This window comes from Gobio gobio, assembly GCF_949357685.1.
Source record: "Gobio gobio genome assembly, chromosome: 13".
Lineage (NCBI taxonomy): Eukaryota > Metazoa > Chordata > Actinopteri > Cypriniformes > Gobionidae > Gobio > Gobio gobio.
The window spans coordinates 35725022-35743524 of NC_137106.1; the positions used below are offsets into that span (position 1 = coordinate 35725022).

General features: G+C 38.9%; 1 protein-coding gene across 2 annotated transcripts in view; it reads left to right on the forward strand.

Annotated features, from left to right (window-relative positions):
• ahctf1 (AT hook containing transcription factor 1) overlaps window positions 1-18503 on the forward strand; it is a 31689-nt gene continuing 13186 nt past the window's right edge. For both annotated transcript variants that reach the window (XM_079832265.1, XM_079832266.1), the window contains exons 1-10: window positions 1-251; window positions 9877-10002; window positions 12726-12979; window positions 14254-14434; window positions 15485-15692; window positions 17330-17446; window positions 17541-17625; window positions 17711-17861; window positions 17955-18087; window positions 18232-18413. In XM_079832265.1, the coding sequence (XP_079688391.1) occupies window positions 9882-10002; window positions 12726-12979; window positions 14254-14434; window positions 15485-15692; window positions 17330-17446; window positions 17541-17625; window positions 17711-17861; window positions 17955-18087; window positions 18232-18413 (1432 nt within the window). In that variant the 5' untranslated portion in view covers window positions 1-251; window positions 9877-9881. The remainder of the gene's footprint in view (window positions 252-9876; window positions 10003-12725; window positions 12980-14253; window positions 14435-15484; window positions 15693-17329; window positions 17447-17540; window positions 17626-17710; window positions 17862-17954; window positions 18088-18231; window positions 18414-18503) is intronic.

Below are 18503 nucleotides of genomic sequence, written 5' to 3' on the forward strand. Positions count from 1 at the left end.
GCAGTAGTCGTTCTGCAGCGCTGTGGAAATGGCGCCTGCGTTCAAGCAGCAGTAGTCGGCAGTTATTACGTTTTGCACTGAAGTCGCTGGAATTTAAGTTTTCTCTTTGCTACTGCTTTAAAGTTTAAAACAACTAGACTACGAGAGTTTATCCGTACGACCTGAGTCCGGATTATGACCGGAAAAGAGTTGCCACGAAAGTCGTGTTTGCAGTATATCCAGTTTTCTTGAGGGCCGTCATCAGCGCGCAGGTACAACGCTGTTGTATGCGATCATTTTCAGCTGTCTGTGTCATATTATGATATTATGTAGCATTGTGCGTGTTCCTGATGATCAAGGCGAATTAACACTCATTTAAGTGGCTTCTTTGGTGTTAAAAGCGGGTTTGCGTTAGTCTCGTGTTGTGACCGTTAGCTACCTTTAGCCTGTGCGGCTAATCTGAAGGGCTCATGGTAACAGCCTGCGTGGGCTCAACTCACGCAACAACACGGCTTTGTACGAGACGTATGTTTTATTATACATCGCAGTAAGGTTTTTGAACTAATTAATGTCTAGTTTCCGTTGCAATTTGAGTCCGTTGTTTGTTTTTAATTGTGTTGTGTTGCTGTTAACAGTACAATTTCGTTGCTAGCGGTGCTACTGACGCGCTGTTGGTGACAGAACAGAAACTTTCCGGCAAAGGCTATATTACAGCCCATGCAAAATGATTTTCATATAAATTATGCAAGGGACGGTAGTGAAAGGACGCTTTTATTTTGCCTGGAGACGACAGCAGTGTTTGTCAGCTATAATTTGAATGTATTTGAATGCACTTTGTTGAGTTCTGCTAAGTGACAGTGCACGTTATGACAAAGCATAACGCCAAGTTTATCGTATTATAAAGAAACAGAAATGTCCGCAGATACCCGTTTTATTGTACTTGGTCTAGTATTGACATATTAGGAATAAAGCTGGATTTTAGGTCGCGTTTTCGCCATGTGTGTTTCACGCATGGGTGGGACATGTATTCTGCGCGGGCACATGGATGAGTCCTATAGGCTGCATCTGTTTTCATTAGATGACCATCCTTTTCCAGGGGGCACTGTTGCATGAGCCAGTGGTTTTTTTAACTTTTACAGACCCAGACTGTTTGCCAACCCATGGACTTGTAATTACTCTCATTACAAACGTTATTTCATTTTATAATGTCTTCAAATGTTCTTTTAAATAGTTTGAAACATTAAATTTTTCATCTACAGATCCCTAAACTATTTCACTAGTAAAATATCTGCCCTTGTGGGAACTTTTCCTAGTCTAGTACACATACAGATTTTCAGCTAATCTTATTGGGTCACATTATGTGTTTTTTTTATTTCAAGATAGTGTTATCATGGCTATGCCACACATCTTAAAGCTGGGTAAACATAAAAACTATGTTGTAAACATCCTGGTCATCTAAACTAGAATGATCTGTTCTAATAATTACGTTTTTTAAAATTATCATTTTAATATTGTGGTTTTGTATTTAAAAAAATCCTTTAGAAATTTAATAGACATTTCATAGTTATTCATAATACCAGTTTAATTAGAATATCTAGCGATTTTACTTTTTACTTGTAAAAGATGAGCTAAATGACAACAAACACATTGTTTATTCAAAATAATTATTTAAAACCAAACATATAAATGTTATTAGTAATAGAGGTTGACCGATAGTCTATTTTACCAATAACTAGGTTGTAGGGCTGCAACTAACGATTATTTTTTCTGTCGACTAATCTAACGATTATTTTTCCGATTAGTCGACTAATCTAACAATTCTTTTTTCAGACTAATCTTGTTATTCTTTATTTCCCCGGAAAATGTGACAGTCTGTTGCAATACACGCGCCACGGTTCAGCTGCGCGAGAGAACACTGGCAGCAGGGTTGCCAGGTTTACACAACAAAACCCACCCATTCGTTACTCAAAACTAGCCCAAAACAAGCCCAATCGCGTTTCGGGGAGGTTCTCTGATAAACATCGCGTTCGGGGGGTTAAATATGTGTGTTTTTATTGCAGGGCTGCCTGCTAAAATTCTAATTCCCGGGGCTAAATATCACATAGTTGGGATCGCTTCAACCCGCGGAAATGAGACACAGCCCGCGGCAACAGTGTAGAAGTAGCCCAATTCCGCGGAAAAAAAGCGGACTTGGCAACACTGACTGGCAGTGTGAAAGCTCCCGCTCTCCACGCGCACAGCTTCTGCTCTGCCACCGCGCGCAGTGTGAAACCGGCGTTACAGAGCGAACAAAGCACAGTTTTATTCGGCTTCTGTTTAAAGTACTCCCACACTTTTGAATGTCGCGGTCTGGCTTTATATGATAAATGATCATTTTCACTATGCCCGGGAGCAGAAGCTGTCATTATTCTAGATCTTCTGTTCCATTCTAGAACGTAAATAATGTGCCGTCGACGCATTTCACGCACGTCGACGTATTTTCGTTAGGGATGCACCGAAATGAAAATTCTTGGCCGAAACCGAAAACCGAAAAAGAGGAAACCAAGGCCGAAAACCGAAACACCGAAAGAAATTATGCCAATTATTAGTACCATTGCATTTATGGCTATGACTGTGTACTAACTTTACTAAAATCAAGGCATTGCAATTGCATAAATTAATATTAAAGTTTCAAAGAATAAATCAATTACAAGTTATGCCAATATTTATTTAGCACATTGCAACAATGCACAGTATAAAATAAAATTCAAACTAAAATGTTTAACTTGACCCCACTCATTTGTACATTAAATAATAATGTACAGGCCTACAGAAAGGTTATAAAATTAAATGTTCTCTCTTAAAAACAATGTGCATTTAGGTCTAGTGCATTAAAAAAAATTCTCTGTAGGACTACTGCAAGAAAGTGCATTCAGAACAAATGCAACTGCTTAAAGATACAAATATTTTCTCTGTAGGCCTTCAACATAATAGTGTATCAAAACAAAGACTGCCATAGCCCATATGTTAACTGTAGAATAGGGATAGCGGTGCACAAAACTGACGGTTCGGTACAGCAGTTTTACAAAATGGCTTTTTATTTATTTTTATTGGTTTACTGAAAAAAAAGTCTCTGTCCTTAAATGAATTAAATTATAACTAAAAGTTTATTGAATATATTGCTCTAAACTATATAGGGAGCCCTTATTTGCACATTAATATTAAAGGTTAAAAACAGAGCCCAAACTATTAGCCTAAATTCAGTTGCTATGTATTTTTAGGTCTAATAATCAACACTCAAATAACATAGTACACTTCACATAAGGCAGTTTTTGCAATAACTTCTAGATCTAATTATTAAATAGTTTTTTATCCAATTCGTTGTTGAAATATAATCATTTATACTCAGTGTCTGTCATTTTATTTAAACATACATGAAATAATCAAGATTGCATTAACAGGTTAAGTAGAATATAACGGCTAATATAGGTCATATATTTAGTGAAAGAGTTGATTTTTCTAGTGAACTAACAGCTATGGACACTGAGGTGCCTGAGGTAAATGATGCTACATGACTGTTTAGTTTACAGCAGTTATATTGAGGTCTTTCTGCCGTTGAAACACTGATTGAGCGATTACACCACATATGATACGTGACAGTAAGTTGTAATGTATCCTCAACACACCTTAGATGTTCATTCATGTTTATTCTTAAGGAAGAGATGATCGGTCGCGCTCACAGATGATCGCGTTCACGCGCGCGCTGCCGCCAGATTGAAGTGTGTTCCGCGCTTAAAACATGCCCACTGTTAAAGATTGCGTTCGGTTTCACAGTGAAGTCTGGTCCTCTTCTCATCGAGAACATGAGCTCTCGCTGTCAGTACTTGTGCATGGAGCAGACGTTGGTGTTTCTCCAATATACTGAAACACGTCCTCACCGCAGACATGTTGCTTCAGACAAGCACGTGCAGGTCGCGGTTTCTGTTTGCGTCATCACAACATTTCGGCCGTGTTGTTTCGGTGATAAAAGTCTTTCGGCCGAAAACCGAAAATGCACTTTTGGGCCATTTTCGGCCGAAAATTTTCGGTGGCCGAATATTCGGTGCATCCCTAATTTTCGTAGTCGACGTCATCGACGGCGTCGTTGCAGCCCTACTAGGTTGTTGTACTTGCTGATAACAGATTAATCAACCAAAAGTTTTCAGAATGTATATATACATATGAATATATTCAAATGTGAAGTTCTACAAAATCAAATTCCATAGAAAATAATTTAAACTATTATGTTTCTTTAACTATAACCTGAAAACATATATGTAAATTTCATAGGTAGCACTTTGCAAGTCCCATTTAAGGATGGGTTAGTTAGCTTACATGAACTATATGCATTATGCTATTTACATTTCTACAGCATGTATTAACATGTTTTTGAACAATACAATTGTACATTGATCATTCATGTTAGTTCATAGTGCATTAACTAAGGTTAAGACAAAAATTAAAACTCAATTTAAAAATATATTAGTAAATGTTGAGATGAAACTAACAATGACTACAGCATTTATTAACCTTAATGTTAAAAATGGACTCTTATTGTAAAGTCTTGCTGTTTCAGTGTTTTATTTGTATTCTATGTATCTTAATGTTTTAATTAGTACTTCATCTTTTTTTTCAGTTAGTTGCCAAGGCAACATTTCTAATTTCGGTTAAGGTCTTTCAACTAATAAATATATATTTTTTCCCATTTCAGTTATTTCAATTACAAAAAAAGTAGAGATGCTCCGATCAGCATTTTTGGGGCCGATCACCGATTACCGATCACCAAGATCATGATCTGCCGATTGCCGATCACAGAATGGCAGGGGAATGGCAATCTTTTATCTATAATCTTGCAGAGTTTGCACCATTTGTAGAAATGAAACTAACTCTAAATTAACTGAGTCAAGATCTTGAAGAACCACCAAGTAGTGTTTATTTTAGAAAATGAGATAACTTAAGGCTACTGTAGGCCATCTTTCCCAAATAAATGTATATAATAAATGTATATAATTATCTCACCTAAATATTTGATCATGCAGTGCATTTTTGTTTTTAAAAACAAATTTTCAGGTAGATCTAACATTAGTATTGAGGTAAGAAATACTAAAGACATTTAATAAGAAATCAAATGTAAATTAATATTGGTCTTCCCTGAATAAATTAAATTAGATTAATCCTTAAACTTAAGGTTGCAAAAGTTAGTAATTCAAGAGCAGTGAGTGTCATAAAGGTTCATCAAACAACACAAGACAAAGAGAAACTCAGAGACAGCAGCAGTTTATTCGACAGCTGTCACTTTAAGAGCGAACACGGATTCATGCAGTTGCACAAACGTTCACTCGCGAGTCACGACGGGGTTTACGTGCATACTCGTCAAGACGGTCATTTAGTACATACATTTGTGTGTATCTGACCATTTCAGCGGAATTTGTACTCGCAAGCTTTTTGTGAGATGGCCTGTGTGTGTGTGTGTGTGTGTGTGTGTCTCCAGACCGTGCGCGCGAGTGCTGAGCGTTTTCAACACTGGCAAGACTTAAAAATAAATGCAAATGATAAACTTTAGTGACGATGCGACACTGCCAAAGTGGCAGTGTCAAGTGGCAAATCCTGTGTCAACTGACAGGCTCGATTTTAATGCAGTTGAGCATTTTGAAAGGGAGAGAGAGAGAGCGCGCATGCGGTGATTCACACGCGCTGTTTGTGAACTTACATCCCACAGAACATTTTCAAATGACTGCGTAAGTTATTTTACATAGAAATATGACTTGTACCTCACCTTCAGCATTATAATTATTTTACCCGCGCTGGAAAGAGAATGAGACGGTGTCGCTGCATATCATGCCCTAGCTCTCACGGCAGGTGCGAGTTTTATGTGACGTCAGCATGCGATCGGTTCATGAGATCGGCCTTTTTGGAGACCGCCAATCAATCATCCCAAAGCGATTATCGAACGATCGAGATCGGTTGCCGATCGATCGGAGCACCCCTAAAAAAAAGAATAGTTTTAATTTTAAGCCCTATTAGGATGGGACTCGTTTTCTTTTCGTTTGATTTAAACTTTTTATCACTCAATGTCTGCGATTTTCATTTACCGATTCAGACAGAACTAACATCTGTGTTTTTTACAGAGGTACAGAGGGTGTGCTTTCTAGACCGTTATAGAAGGGCATGTGCTGTGCTTGCTTGCATCACACTTGCATGTCTTTAATTGTTATTATTTATTGATATAATGTTAATTTATTATAAAAGCCCTATTTAAGTAAACTTTGAGTTTATAGAAGTGGCTGTTTATTAGGCTTGCTACGATAGTCGGTGTTACCGGTGTCTCATTTATTTTTGCCGCGCGCACCCTCGCGCTCATGCGGGTGCGGCGAGTATGAACAAGGCTTTACGGAGGAACTGTTATTCATTCATGGCGTGCATCTCAATCATAGACTGATCAATGCTTGATCAGTGCCCTGAGTGACTACTGAACTAGGGAACTGATTGAGACGCACCCATGGCCTCAAGACTTGTTTATACTCGCCGCGGCCGCAAGAGCGCGAGGGTGCGCGCGGCAAAAATGACGTCAACGCGGAGGGGGCGGTCTCGCGCGTTGGCTCCGCAAGACGCCATTTCGCCTGGCGGTGCGCAGCGCATTTTTTGTAACTCCGCGCGCACCTCCGCATCCGAAGGTGTACGATTTTGAGGCGACTTTGTCCGAGCTGGTGCGTCAGTACCGGCACATTTATGACCCTTCCATGAGGGATCATCGCGACAGCCAGATGACACAGAATTCATGGAAAGTTTGCATTGATGGGCATTAGGCTTGCTACGATAGTCGGTGTTGCCGGTGTTACCGGTGTTCAGACTCAACACCGGTTACATCACTTGCCCACCGTGGCACCGCCCACCGTCTTTTTGATTTTTTTTATAGTAATAAAATAATTTAGTTCAGTTAGAGAACAGACAATACAAATAAAAACTGAACGTATCTGCTTAATAAAGCAGGATCCGACCGTGAGTCTCGGCAGCGGCAGGAGTCATTCATCAGATTTAAGAGTGAGGAGCTGACTGAGATCATCGCGGAAGATTTGGTTTCAAAGCGAAACGTAAAAGCGCCTACTTAAGGGAGTTTGTCATTTGTTTTGTTGTTGTGTTTTTCATTAAAAATAATAGGCTAATGAACCCACAATTCAAGCAACCCGCAGCCGAATTGGCGCTAATGTAAAACCGAAAGTAAAATGTGCACGGCCGCACAGAGCGCGCGTTGTTTACTTTCGCCTGGCTCCGCAGTGCGAGCCTCCGCGCTACGCTGACTGCGCGCATTTATTTTTGCCGCGCGCACCCTCGCGCTCGTGCGGGCGCGTCGAGTATAAACAAAGCTTTACGGACGAACTGTTATTCATTCATGGCGTGCATCTCAATCATAGACTGATCAATGCTTGATCAGTGCCCTGACTACTGAACTAGGGAACTGATTGAGACGCACCCATGGCCACACAGAGCGCGCATCTACAGACGAGCTGTCATTCACGGTGTGCGCGCACTGGCACGTTTTCAGTTCAGAGCGGTCGTGTGCATGTTACTTTCGGTTAGATAGAATTAGTGATTTAAAAGCCTCCGCCGGTGATACCGGTATTACCGGTGATGTCACACATCAATTAACCGGTGGGGAAATTTCCTCACCGTCACATCCCTAATGGGCATCAATCCGTCCAACCATCCATTCCTTTTGTGAATAGGACTTAAGAATACATTTGCATTAAGCACTCAGTTTGCACTTGTCTTAAGTAACTGCTTACATTTTCAAAATGAGCCTACACTAACTGAAATAGAACCTTTGATAAAATAAGGCATGTTTTATAAAAACTAACAGCATTTATTGTGCTTGTTTAGTGTTAATTTCAGAATGTACAAACAAAATCAGCAATTAGTTGTCATCTTCAGTTAATGCATTGTGAACTAATATATATATATATATATATATATATATAGAATATCAATATAGTGTATGCATGTTTTCACATCCATCTATTTTGTTCTAATGTTGACCAATGCCACGCTTTCAGTTTTATGGTTTTATTACAAACACTGTGATAACTATGAGTTCAGATATACATGAAAGTGAAAAATATATTTTAAAGCACAAAGCAAACACACAAGATAACACACTTTTTTTTTTTTACTTTGATTGGCAACATTACTGTATACATCCCCTTCTGATGACAGTCCTGTATTTGTACTACGATCAACGAAACTGTGGTCGAGCCCAACTTGTAACTAGAGGCAACACATTTTGTTACTGCCAGACGCAAGAACACGTAGTGTGACGGCCAGTCTCTCTTGTAAAGTTACGGGGCTCATGTGGGTTCGTTTATGTTCCACGAACGGCTTGCGGGACGCCCTGTTCACCTGTTCCGGTAAACTACTTCTTCGCTCCTGCTTTCGACTAATTTAAGAACAATTACTCCAAGTCGCCCCCTGTCACAGAATACTACAACGGCGCGCGCGTCGACTATAAACGCCTCGTCCGTTTTCAGTTCAGAGCGGTCGTGTGCATGTTACCTTCGGTTAGATAGAATTAGTGATTTAAAAGGTATTACCGGTGTTGTCACACATCAATTAACCGGTGGGAAAATTTATTTTTTCAATATTTATTCACAATATATGTACATGACCTCAATAATTTTGTGATGCAATATATCGCCCATTATGTTTACATGATAATGAATGTCACCAACATTTTACTCGATTGTGCTGTCATCTTGTGTTTTCCATTACGGAGGCGAAAGTGGTTTTCGGCCAGTTCCTTCATACTCAGAGCGGTTATTGACTGGTGAAATAAAGGACTTATTTCAAAGCCGCAATCCCCTCTTCCGGTGCACATATAAAGGTCAACGCAGAATGACGAGTGTTAAAGCCTTTTACAAGGGAAAATGTTTATTTACTATTTATTAATTTTTTTTATTTTTATATAGGATAATATATTTTTTACCCTTAATGTCCATGATGTAAAGAATTAAAAGGTTGTCATTTGAACGTGTGTACTTGCATTATGCTGTTATACTAGGATTATATATTCATTGGCATAAAATAGTCTTAAAAATGACAATAATATCGTTTATCACAATTATTTCTGGGACGATATATCGCAAAACAAAAAGTAGTTATCGTGACAGGCCTAGACATGAAGAGAAGCGTTAGGAAGATTAATACAATATCATTAATACTATATCAGCAATCACAGACATTTGCTTTTGGATGGGATTAGATTTCTCAGAAGACCGTTGAGTTTGCTGAAAAACAGTAGGTAATTTGCTCTGGAGTTTGTGTGACCTGGCAGATTCGGACGGGATTAAAATCACAAAGTACGTCTTTGTAACGATTTTCTCTAACGTTCCCCTGGAAAACTAGTCCCGTTTGAAAAGGGCTTTAGTTAACAATAATAACACTACTGCCATGGATATAGATCAAACTAATACTGTAGAGTTTGAATGTGTACAGGCATTTAGTTTATCCTAAGGATGCACAAATGCATGGTTAGTTATTTTATTTTAACATTTTAGCAGGGTTTTGTTTTTCTCCTGGCTCTCTGACTATGAGCTCGTCTGTACAGAGTACAGACCCACCAGTTGATGATCAGTGTTTTATTGTGTGTTTGGAGGAAACACAAGTGTGCTGGACACATGTGGCAACTGCTCCAGTGGAGCCTTAAAAGACCTAACAGCTGCTGTTGTGTAGGGGGTTCTTTGTCCATAATGTTTTGAGTGATATTTGATCATGATTTTTTCTACTAGGTTAAAACGCATTCTGTTTTTCTTCAGTTTAATGAATTCTATTGTGTGCCTGATGTTTCAGGGCAGACAGATTGACTTTTACCCCGTTTTCTCTCTTCAGTAAGCATGCGTGACCTGGCAGCCCAAGTCACCAGCAGCTTGCTGCGCTTCCCAGAGGTAACGATAGATGCTCTGGGGGAGGATGAAGTTACGCTCGACTCTGTGCTGCATGGGAGATTTACTGTTGGTAAGTATTGTTTTGCACGGATATGTCTTGATGATCACAAGTATGAACCCCTTTCATGTTGGGGATGATTCAACTAATAATGGGATTATTATAGGGCTGTGCGATATTGAAGAAATTCTCGTTAAATAATGCAATATTCAATATGCGGTACAATATTGCTTTGTGTGTAAAATCTATTTAAATTATATTTAAAAAATATTTAACAACTGAGAATAACATTTCATGTTTCACATTCTTTCTGGGAAAAGCAAGCATCGCTACAACTTCTGAAAGTGACCAGCAGTGTTTTACCAAAAAGTAATGTCACAAATCTGACAATATAATTTTAACATCAATGTAAACAAACAAAAAGATTTAATGCCAATATTTAAATACCAAAAACTCTTTGCTCAACTTGGTAATATATAGTTATATCAAACTAAAACTTAACATCAAGAACATCCAGTTAAACAAATACACCTGAACTAGGGGTGGACAATTATTTGTGTTGTTTTAATTTATCTTTGTTATTAAAAATAAGAACTACTAACAATAGGACAAATACAATAAAACAAAGATACAAATTAAATAAACAATGCTTTAAAGTTTTTCAGGTAGGCCTAAATTAGATCTATTTAACAGTAGGGATGGGCAACAGTGGTTGAGTAATCAAGTACTCGAACGTGACAGCGATCATCGATCATGAGAATGATGATCGCCCTGACTTTAAAAAAAAAATGTTTCTCTTTTTTATTAGTTATTGCGTCATTTTGCACGGTACCTGAGGTCTGAGTGGTTAGCGTTATACAGCACGCCTCCAGACCGCGGCGAAATAAAGTGAAACTGAGGCGTGCACTGCAGTGATGTCTGGATTCTGGAATCACTGTGATCATTAAATGTCTAGTGCAAGATGTGCAGCGCCAATCTGTCATAGCCTACATAGCGTTATAATGAGAACACGATGGAAATAGAATGCTGTAAATTCTCTGTGCCTAGTTCCCCATGTATCAGCTGTTAAAGGAAATCCACAGAGAAACTAGCGAGAACACTCAGACTAGCGCGTGAAGTTCATGTGGGCATTCGCGTCCTTTTCTGCAGATGCACGTTGTAAGATTACTTTTATGTTGTCTATATCTGATTAATCTAATATAAGAAGCGTTTGGTTGAGCTTAATAAGCTAGCAAAGCGTTGCCGTTATACCGGCTGTTCATTCTCTTCAGTTTCAGCTCAAACGCATATTTCATGCTCGACATATGGTTTAGAGACGGTCATATTCTTTTAAGATAGTCTATTTCTTTCTCAGAATCATTGATATTAGTAATGCAGTAGTGCTATACTGTTCTCGTATTTTTTAACAGTAGACCTAGTTTATTTAAAGTTGTTTTTCGTTATGAGTTCGAAAACGCGCAGTGATGTCTGTAAACACTTCGATCATGAATAATACAATTAAGTGCAGAGTCAATCTGTCAAAGCATTATAATGAGAACACGATTTTAATAAAATGCTGTTTCTGTGTGCTTTCGTTGTCCGTGTATCAGCGTTGTTAAGGGAAGAGCGCATTCAAAATGTTCCGTTTCAAACCATAGCCTGTAAAATCTAGCACGCTGAAGTTCATGTGCGCATTCATGTCCTTTTGTGTTGATTTAAGTTGTAATAGGTTCATATTAATCTTCATATTAATATTGATATAGGGTGCGTTTGGTTGAGTTTATTAACCAGCTAGCAAGCTCTGCAGGGTGGTGTTATTCCACAGTTTCAGCTCAAAGGCAATGCTCGATATTACTGACTTGGTTATTTGACACAGTCATTTTATAAAGATGTTTCTTTTTCAAAGACATTTATGCATCATAATCTAGCAGTTATTTTTAGTTTTATATGTTCATGTTTTCATATACCTGTTTTCATGGCACGTTTGTATTTGTCAACAACCATTTTCATAACAGTATTTTCATTATCTCAATGATGGACTTGCCCCGCCCCTGCACATGCCCCGCCCCCGAGTACTCGAGTACTCGTTTTTGAGACCTATCGATGATCGAAATGAGAAATTGACAAAAATGCCCATCCCTATTTAACAGTAGCATTCAAGTAAGAAACCATTCCGAAACTGAATAATCAAATGTAAAACTATAACACTGCGTAGTCTTTACATGAATATACACTGATTCATAATAAAGCTACACAAGTTATTCATGTCAAAGCATTTCTCTTTTTCTTTTGTTGTTTGACAGACAGCAGAAGGTTTTCTGTATTAGCAGGCTGTCACTTTAAAGAAACACACACAGGTTCAGCCAATCTCATGTTAATCTTGAGTACCTTTAGAGTAGTATTGCATCCTTCATATCTCCGAAGAGTCTATAGTCCGAAGAGTCTATTTTATCATATTTATAAAAGACAGATACGCCGTACCGATTCACCCCCCCCCCCCACCCCCCCCCCCCCCAAAACAGCTGAACTTGTGGAGATGTGTAGCGGGCGGAGCTAAAGTTTGTATCGGTGGCGTATCTGCGACATGTACGCAGATGCTGATATACCTGCGACAGACTCATATCAGCCGATTAAAATCGGCAGACTGATAATTCGGTCGGGCTCTAATATGCATATTGCGATATGTAATTTTGCGATTTATATATAATGCAGCCCTAATTATTAATTGCATTATAATTAAGTAGTATTAATTTAATATTAGATGTCTTAAATTTTCCGCTTACCTTTTACTGACAGCTCTTATTTCTTGTGTACAGGGAAGAGTGGACTGTCCTGGCTTGCCTGTGGGCCTCAGTTGGAGGTCGTCCATGCCATTTCTGGAGAACGTTTCTCTGCCTACCGCTTCAGCGGGGTGTCTGAGCAGCAACCTACAGTTTTGGCTGTGCGGGACTTCTGTTGGCTGAAGCGAACTGGGCTGCTCATTGGTTTGGAGGAAGCAGAGGGCAGCATGTTGTGTCTGTATGATCTTGGTATCTCACGTGTTGTCAAGGCTGTGGTCATCCCAGGCAGAGTGAGTGCAGTGTTATGTTAGTAGTAACATTGAGATATTATATTTTTAATATTTTGAAAGGTTTTATTTGTATGTTTTCCATTTTCTTTTTAATTTTAGTTGGTTTTGGTAATTTAGTTGTGTTATCTTTATTATTTGTATTAATATATTTCTAAATAGTTTTTGACTTCAGTTTTAGTTATTTTTAAGTTAAACTAAATGAAAATGTTGCCTTGTGGCTATAGTGTTCACTCCTTATTATTTAGTCTCAGTCTTAGTCCTGTGTCAAATGTGCTTTTTAGTTTTTATCATATTTAGTCAACCTTGTCCTTTTTTGTTTAGTCAAGTTTTAGTCGACTAAATGTCTGAGCATTTTAGTCTAGTTTGGTTTATTTGACCTCATCTAGTGTAATGATGTATTATAGGTTATTTATCATATAGGCCTAATGGAAAAATAAGAAACTTCTCTAAAAAAAAAATTAAACGGGGAAATTCCACATTACTGTAATGTTTCCTATTAAAACAACAGCAAAAAAAAGACTTTGTAGTGTAACACAGAGTAAGTGCAGTTATTCAGCAAACACAATCGCAAATTGTTGAGAGATCCATGCTTGGATTTATTACAGTTCATCAGTGAGAAGGTTTGATGTCAGATTTAGTTGCACACACGAGACAGAACTTACTTATTTATGGTGTTTCCAGATCATCCGTGGGTTAGAGAGACCGATTGCAAAGTTTAAGTAAAACACTGGATATGTGTTCTTTTAACAGAAAAGCTTTGATTGGGGATTTAAATTATTGAAATCTGGCAACTGCAAGCATGAACGCTACAACACTCCTCTTTTTTCCCCCAACAAAACCAAAGTGTGATTTTTGGTCAAGTTTTTATTTTATATTTAACCACATTTTAGTAATAATGATATAGTCAGTTATCGTTTAAGGATGTTTGTGTCATCTCATCTTAGTCATGGAAAAAAATGTCGCCAACAAATATTTTTTGTAATTTTCATTAATGAAATTAACACTACTTAGCGACAGTGGCAGAAACATTGAAATAAAATACGTTTTTTTTCTTTTTCTTTTCCATTTCAAGTAGCAAATGTTTTTTTTAATGGTTTTATTAGTTAACTAATAACCCTGAGTGAGTGTAAACAGGTTTATGTGTTGTTGAATCCTTTGATAATAAAAGATTTTTCAAAATATTTCTTATTTTATATCATATAAAATAAAAAAATAAAAAAAGACCCTACTGTGAAGGATCATGTTTTTGAGAAGAACATCTGCTGCTTCCACAGATCACAGCCATTGAGCCCCTGGTTAGCTACGGAGGAGCCAGTGCTAACACTCAGCATCTACATCAGAGTCTGCGCTGGTTCTTCGGTGTGGCTGCAGTGGTAACAGACATCGGTCACGTTCTGTTGGTTGATCTCTGTCTGGATGACCTGTCCTGTAGTCAGAGTGAATTGGAGGCTTCAGGTGGGACAATTTTCTTCTTCTTTCTTTTGTGATTGGTGTATCAGTTTAGATCAGGCGTGTCCAAACTCTGTCCTGAATGGCTATTGTTTGCTCCAACTTGCCTCAACACACCTGCCTGGAAGGTTCTAGAGGGCCTAGTAAGACGTTGATTAACTGGTTCATGTGTGTTTAATTGGGGTTAGGAGCTAGGGCTGGATGGATATGATCTAAAACTAAAATCTTGATTCATTTAGCATTTTACCTCGATTACAATTAATGAACGATTATTTAATCAATAATATGCAACATTTCTTACCGATTAATACTTGTTCTAAATCAGATACAGATAAATGAGCAAAGTACATTTATTTGAATTCATTAATGAGAGCAATTGCTATGAATAGATCACCTATTAAGTGCGCCATTAATTGTGAAGGTGTGGGTTGTATGTAGTTACTTCAAAAATTGTTGAGTTTCTAGGCTATTTTAGTGATAAATCACAGGACCGCATTGACTGAGTCCTCTCTCTGCGTGCGATCTTCACGTGATGTGCAAGCTACTGTCTGTATGTGTGTTTGTGTGCCTCAATATAATGATACACATCTGATGGTGTAAACTCGCTTTAATGTTCCAACTGGCAAACCTTAAAACGCAGACAATTGACTAACTTTTGTGAGGACGCAAGTGAAAGTGATCTGGCTTCAGCGCGTTGTTGTCAGAGACACGAAGCGGCTCGGCTCTCTGTCTCACAGAAAACAGCTCACGAGCACTGAAATGCGATGTTTTCCATATTGTTGTTGAATGTAAAATTGATTTCATGTTCAAAAACGATCTCACTTGTGTGTGTGGTGATTGTGTTTGAGTTCGGGGCGGAGTCACCTGGCTGGTTCTTAATTTCGGTTTTGCTTGCTTTTTGATTAATCGTCCAGCTCTAGTTGGATTGTTGGAGCTAAACTTGGTTCAGCTTATTCTTACTACTACTACTACAGTAAAAATTTACGAGGATGGATTTAAAAAGATACTAACCCTTCCATAATCTTCTCAAACCATTTTCATTTGTTTTGGCTACAGATCTAGAGGTGGTCAATAAGTCTCCGTCTGAGATCCCTCGGTTACGGGAGGGTGTGACGCAGCAGGGTAGACACCTGTGTCTGCAGCTCAGCAGCCCCACAGGTATTGGAGCGACAGCCCTGCAGTACATCCAACGCACCAACCAGCTCGCTGTCGGATTCTCAGATGGCAGCCTGCAGCTCTGGAACCTGAAGACCCTCAAAAAAGAGTGAGAAACAAGCTTGACTTTACTTGTTTTGCCCATTTTGTTGTGTAAAGTAGACATGAAATTACTGATCAACCAATTATATTGTCAAGGCCGAAATGTCTGCATCGCCTGGTAAGGTTTTCTTTTTGGCCGATGTGTCTGAAGCGGGACTTTTATTTTGATGGTGCGCTTGTCTTTTAGTTTTTGATGGCACAGAGAACGTCAGCTCTTGAGCACACAACGTTCTCCTACTTCATTCATTTATGGTCTCTGTTTAACAGTTCTAATGTTATTAGATAGAACTATTAAAACGAAGTTATATAAAAAAACATTATTGCATTTGCTTTTATAAGTAATAAAAAGGCTTACACTATGATACTTTCTCATTTACCGTCAGCATTCAGTAAATACGTATTTGTATAATTAAGGCAAATGTTTTGAATATCAAATAAACATTTAATTTCCCAAACCTTGCAGACTTAGTCGAATCTTCTGAAGTGTGCATTTGTAGACTGCATAAAACAGGTGTGCTCTGTGCGTACAGAAGAGTTCAGCTTCACTGGAGACGCACAATTGACAAACTTCAAATCCTTGATTTCAAACTATGCTGCGCTATATTGAGTTGCCCCGTGTCAAATTTATGTAATTTTCATTGTGTGCTGTGTGTAAAGATATCGGCATTGGCCATAAAAAAAAAATTTATTTTGGTTGACCACTACATGAAATCTATTTTTGACATGACACTATATTGCCAAAAGTATTGAGACCCCCCTCCAAATCATTGAATTCAGATGTTCCACTTCCATGGCCACAGGTGTATAAAATCAAGCATGCAGACGCTTCTACAAACATTTGAGAAGGAATGGGTAGCTCAGTAAATTCAAGCGTGGTACCATGATGGGTCCGTTCATGAAATTTCCTCACTACTAAATATCCCACTGTCAACTTTGTGGTATTATAACAAAATGGAAGCAATTGGGAACAACAGCAACTCTGCCATGAAGTGATAGGCCACGTAAAATCACAGGATGGGGCACACATTGAGCAGAAAGAGCAGACTCTCTGCTGAGTCAATAACTACAGACCTTCAAACTTCATGCACTTCATGCTCCCAACTTTGAGGGAACAGTTTGGGGATGGCCCCTTCCTGTTCCAACATGACTGCGCACCAGTGCACAAAGCAAGGTCCATAAAGACATGGATGAGCGAGTTTAGTGTGGAGGAACTTGACTGGCCTGCACAGAGTCCTGACCCCAACCTGATAGAACACCGGATGGGACATTTGGGATTAATTAGAGCTGAGACTGCGAGCCAGGCCTTCTCGTCCAACATCAGTGCCTGAGCTCACATGCGCTTATAGAAGAATGGTCAAAAATTCCCATAAACACACTCTGAACCTTGTGGAAAGCCTTCCCAAAAGAGTTGAAGCTGTTATTTCTGCAAAGGGTGGGCCAACTACATATTAAACCCTACGGATTAAGAATGGGATGTCATTAAAGTTCATGTGCATGTAAAGGCAGGCGTCCCAAAACTTTTGGCAATATAGTGTACATGGTGATAGGACAGAAAAGTTCGGTCACTACCTCCCTTCTTATCCCATCTTTAATGTATTGCTGCACCGGTGAATTTGTTTCTGAATATGTCCTCTTGCTCTCCAGATATCATTCCCAGCTTGAGGGTGGCAGAGTGCCTGTCTATGCATTTACCTTCCAAGAGCCAGAAAATGACCCACGGAACTGCTGCTATTTGTGGGCAGTGCAGTCTGCACAGGATCAGTAAGTTTACCATTTCATGTGCTCCTATCGACATAATCATCTGATTGTTTTGACTTTTGTTCTGATTTTATTTTGGCATATTTTGTCTTTGCAGGGAGGGGGATGTGGTCAGCCTCCATTTATTACAACTGGCCTTTGGGGAGAGAAAGTGCTTGGCTTCAGGGAAAATTATTTATGAGGTGCAGAGTTGTGCAGCATTCTACATTCTCGTAGATTTATTTGAATGTTGCACATGACAAATGAAATATGATGTTTGGCTCTCAGGGTCTGGAGTATTGTGAGGAGCGTTACAGTCAGGACTTGAACGGTACAGCGTTTCCTCTGAGAGCTCAGGCCACCAATACCCGTCTGATCAGCTGTCAGACCATAGAAAAGTTTCGCCACCACCCTGATCGGGACGACAGCATGAATGAAGGTGTTTTTGCATGTCCAAAGCCATATACTTTCCAGAGTGATTGAATGACATCACACATTTTCTATAATAATATTTGTTTTTCTCTTTCTTTAGTGGCTTCTCCAGATACAAGTGTGTCGGTTTTCAGCTGGCAAGTTAAATCGTATGGACAAGGCCAGCCATCGACCTTCATAGGTGTTTTTGACATTAACAGATGGTATCATGCTCAGATGCCAGATTCATTGAGGTGAGTATGTTTGGAGTAAAAGTTAAGTAAAGTTCAAATGCAGTCAGATATGTTGCAGGAGACATGCAACTCAAGTCCCTCCATATTTGCGCAGATTAATAAATGCAGCTTGTTTTGAAGTCCTTTTTTTCTTTACCTGTCCAGAGCGGGAGAATCTTTACGTAACTGTCCATATCTGGCAGTGTGGTCACTTGACTCTGTGATCGAGGTGACCGCTCCCTGTTCTCTGTTGGACGTCCTGATTCATGAGCGCAGTCTAAGCAGGGGTCTGCCCTACACCTGCCCTCCACCAGAACAGTTCTTTAATCCCACCACCTACAACTTTGGCAAGACATGCTCATTTAATATACATTTATTGCATGTATAATGGCTGTGTTGTGTAACTCCCTTAAATATTTAATAACCTTTTATCTTTG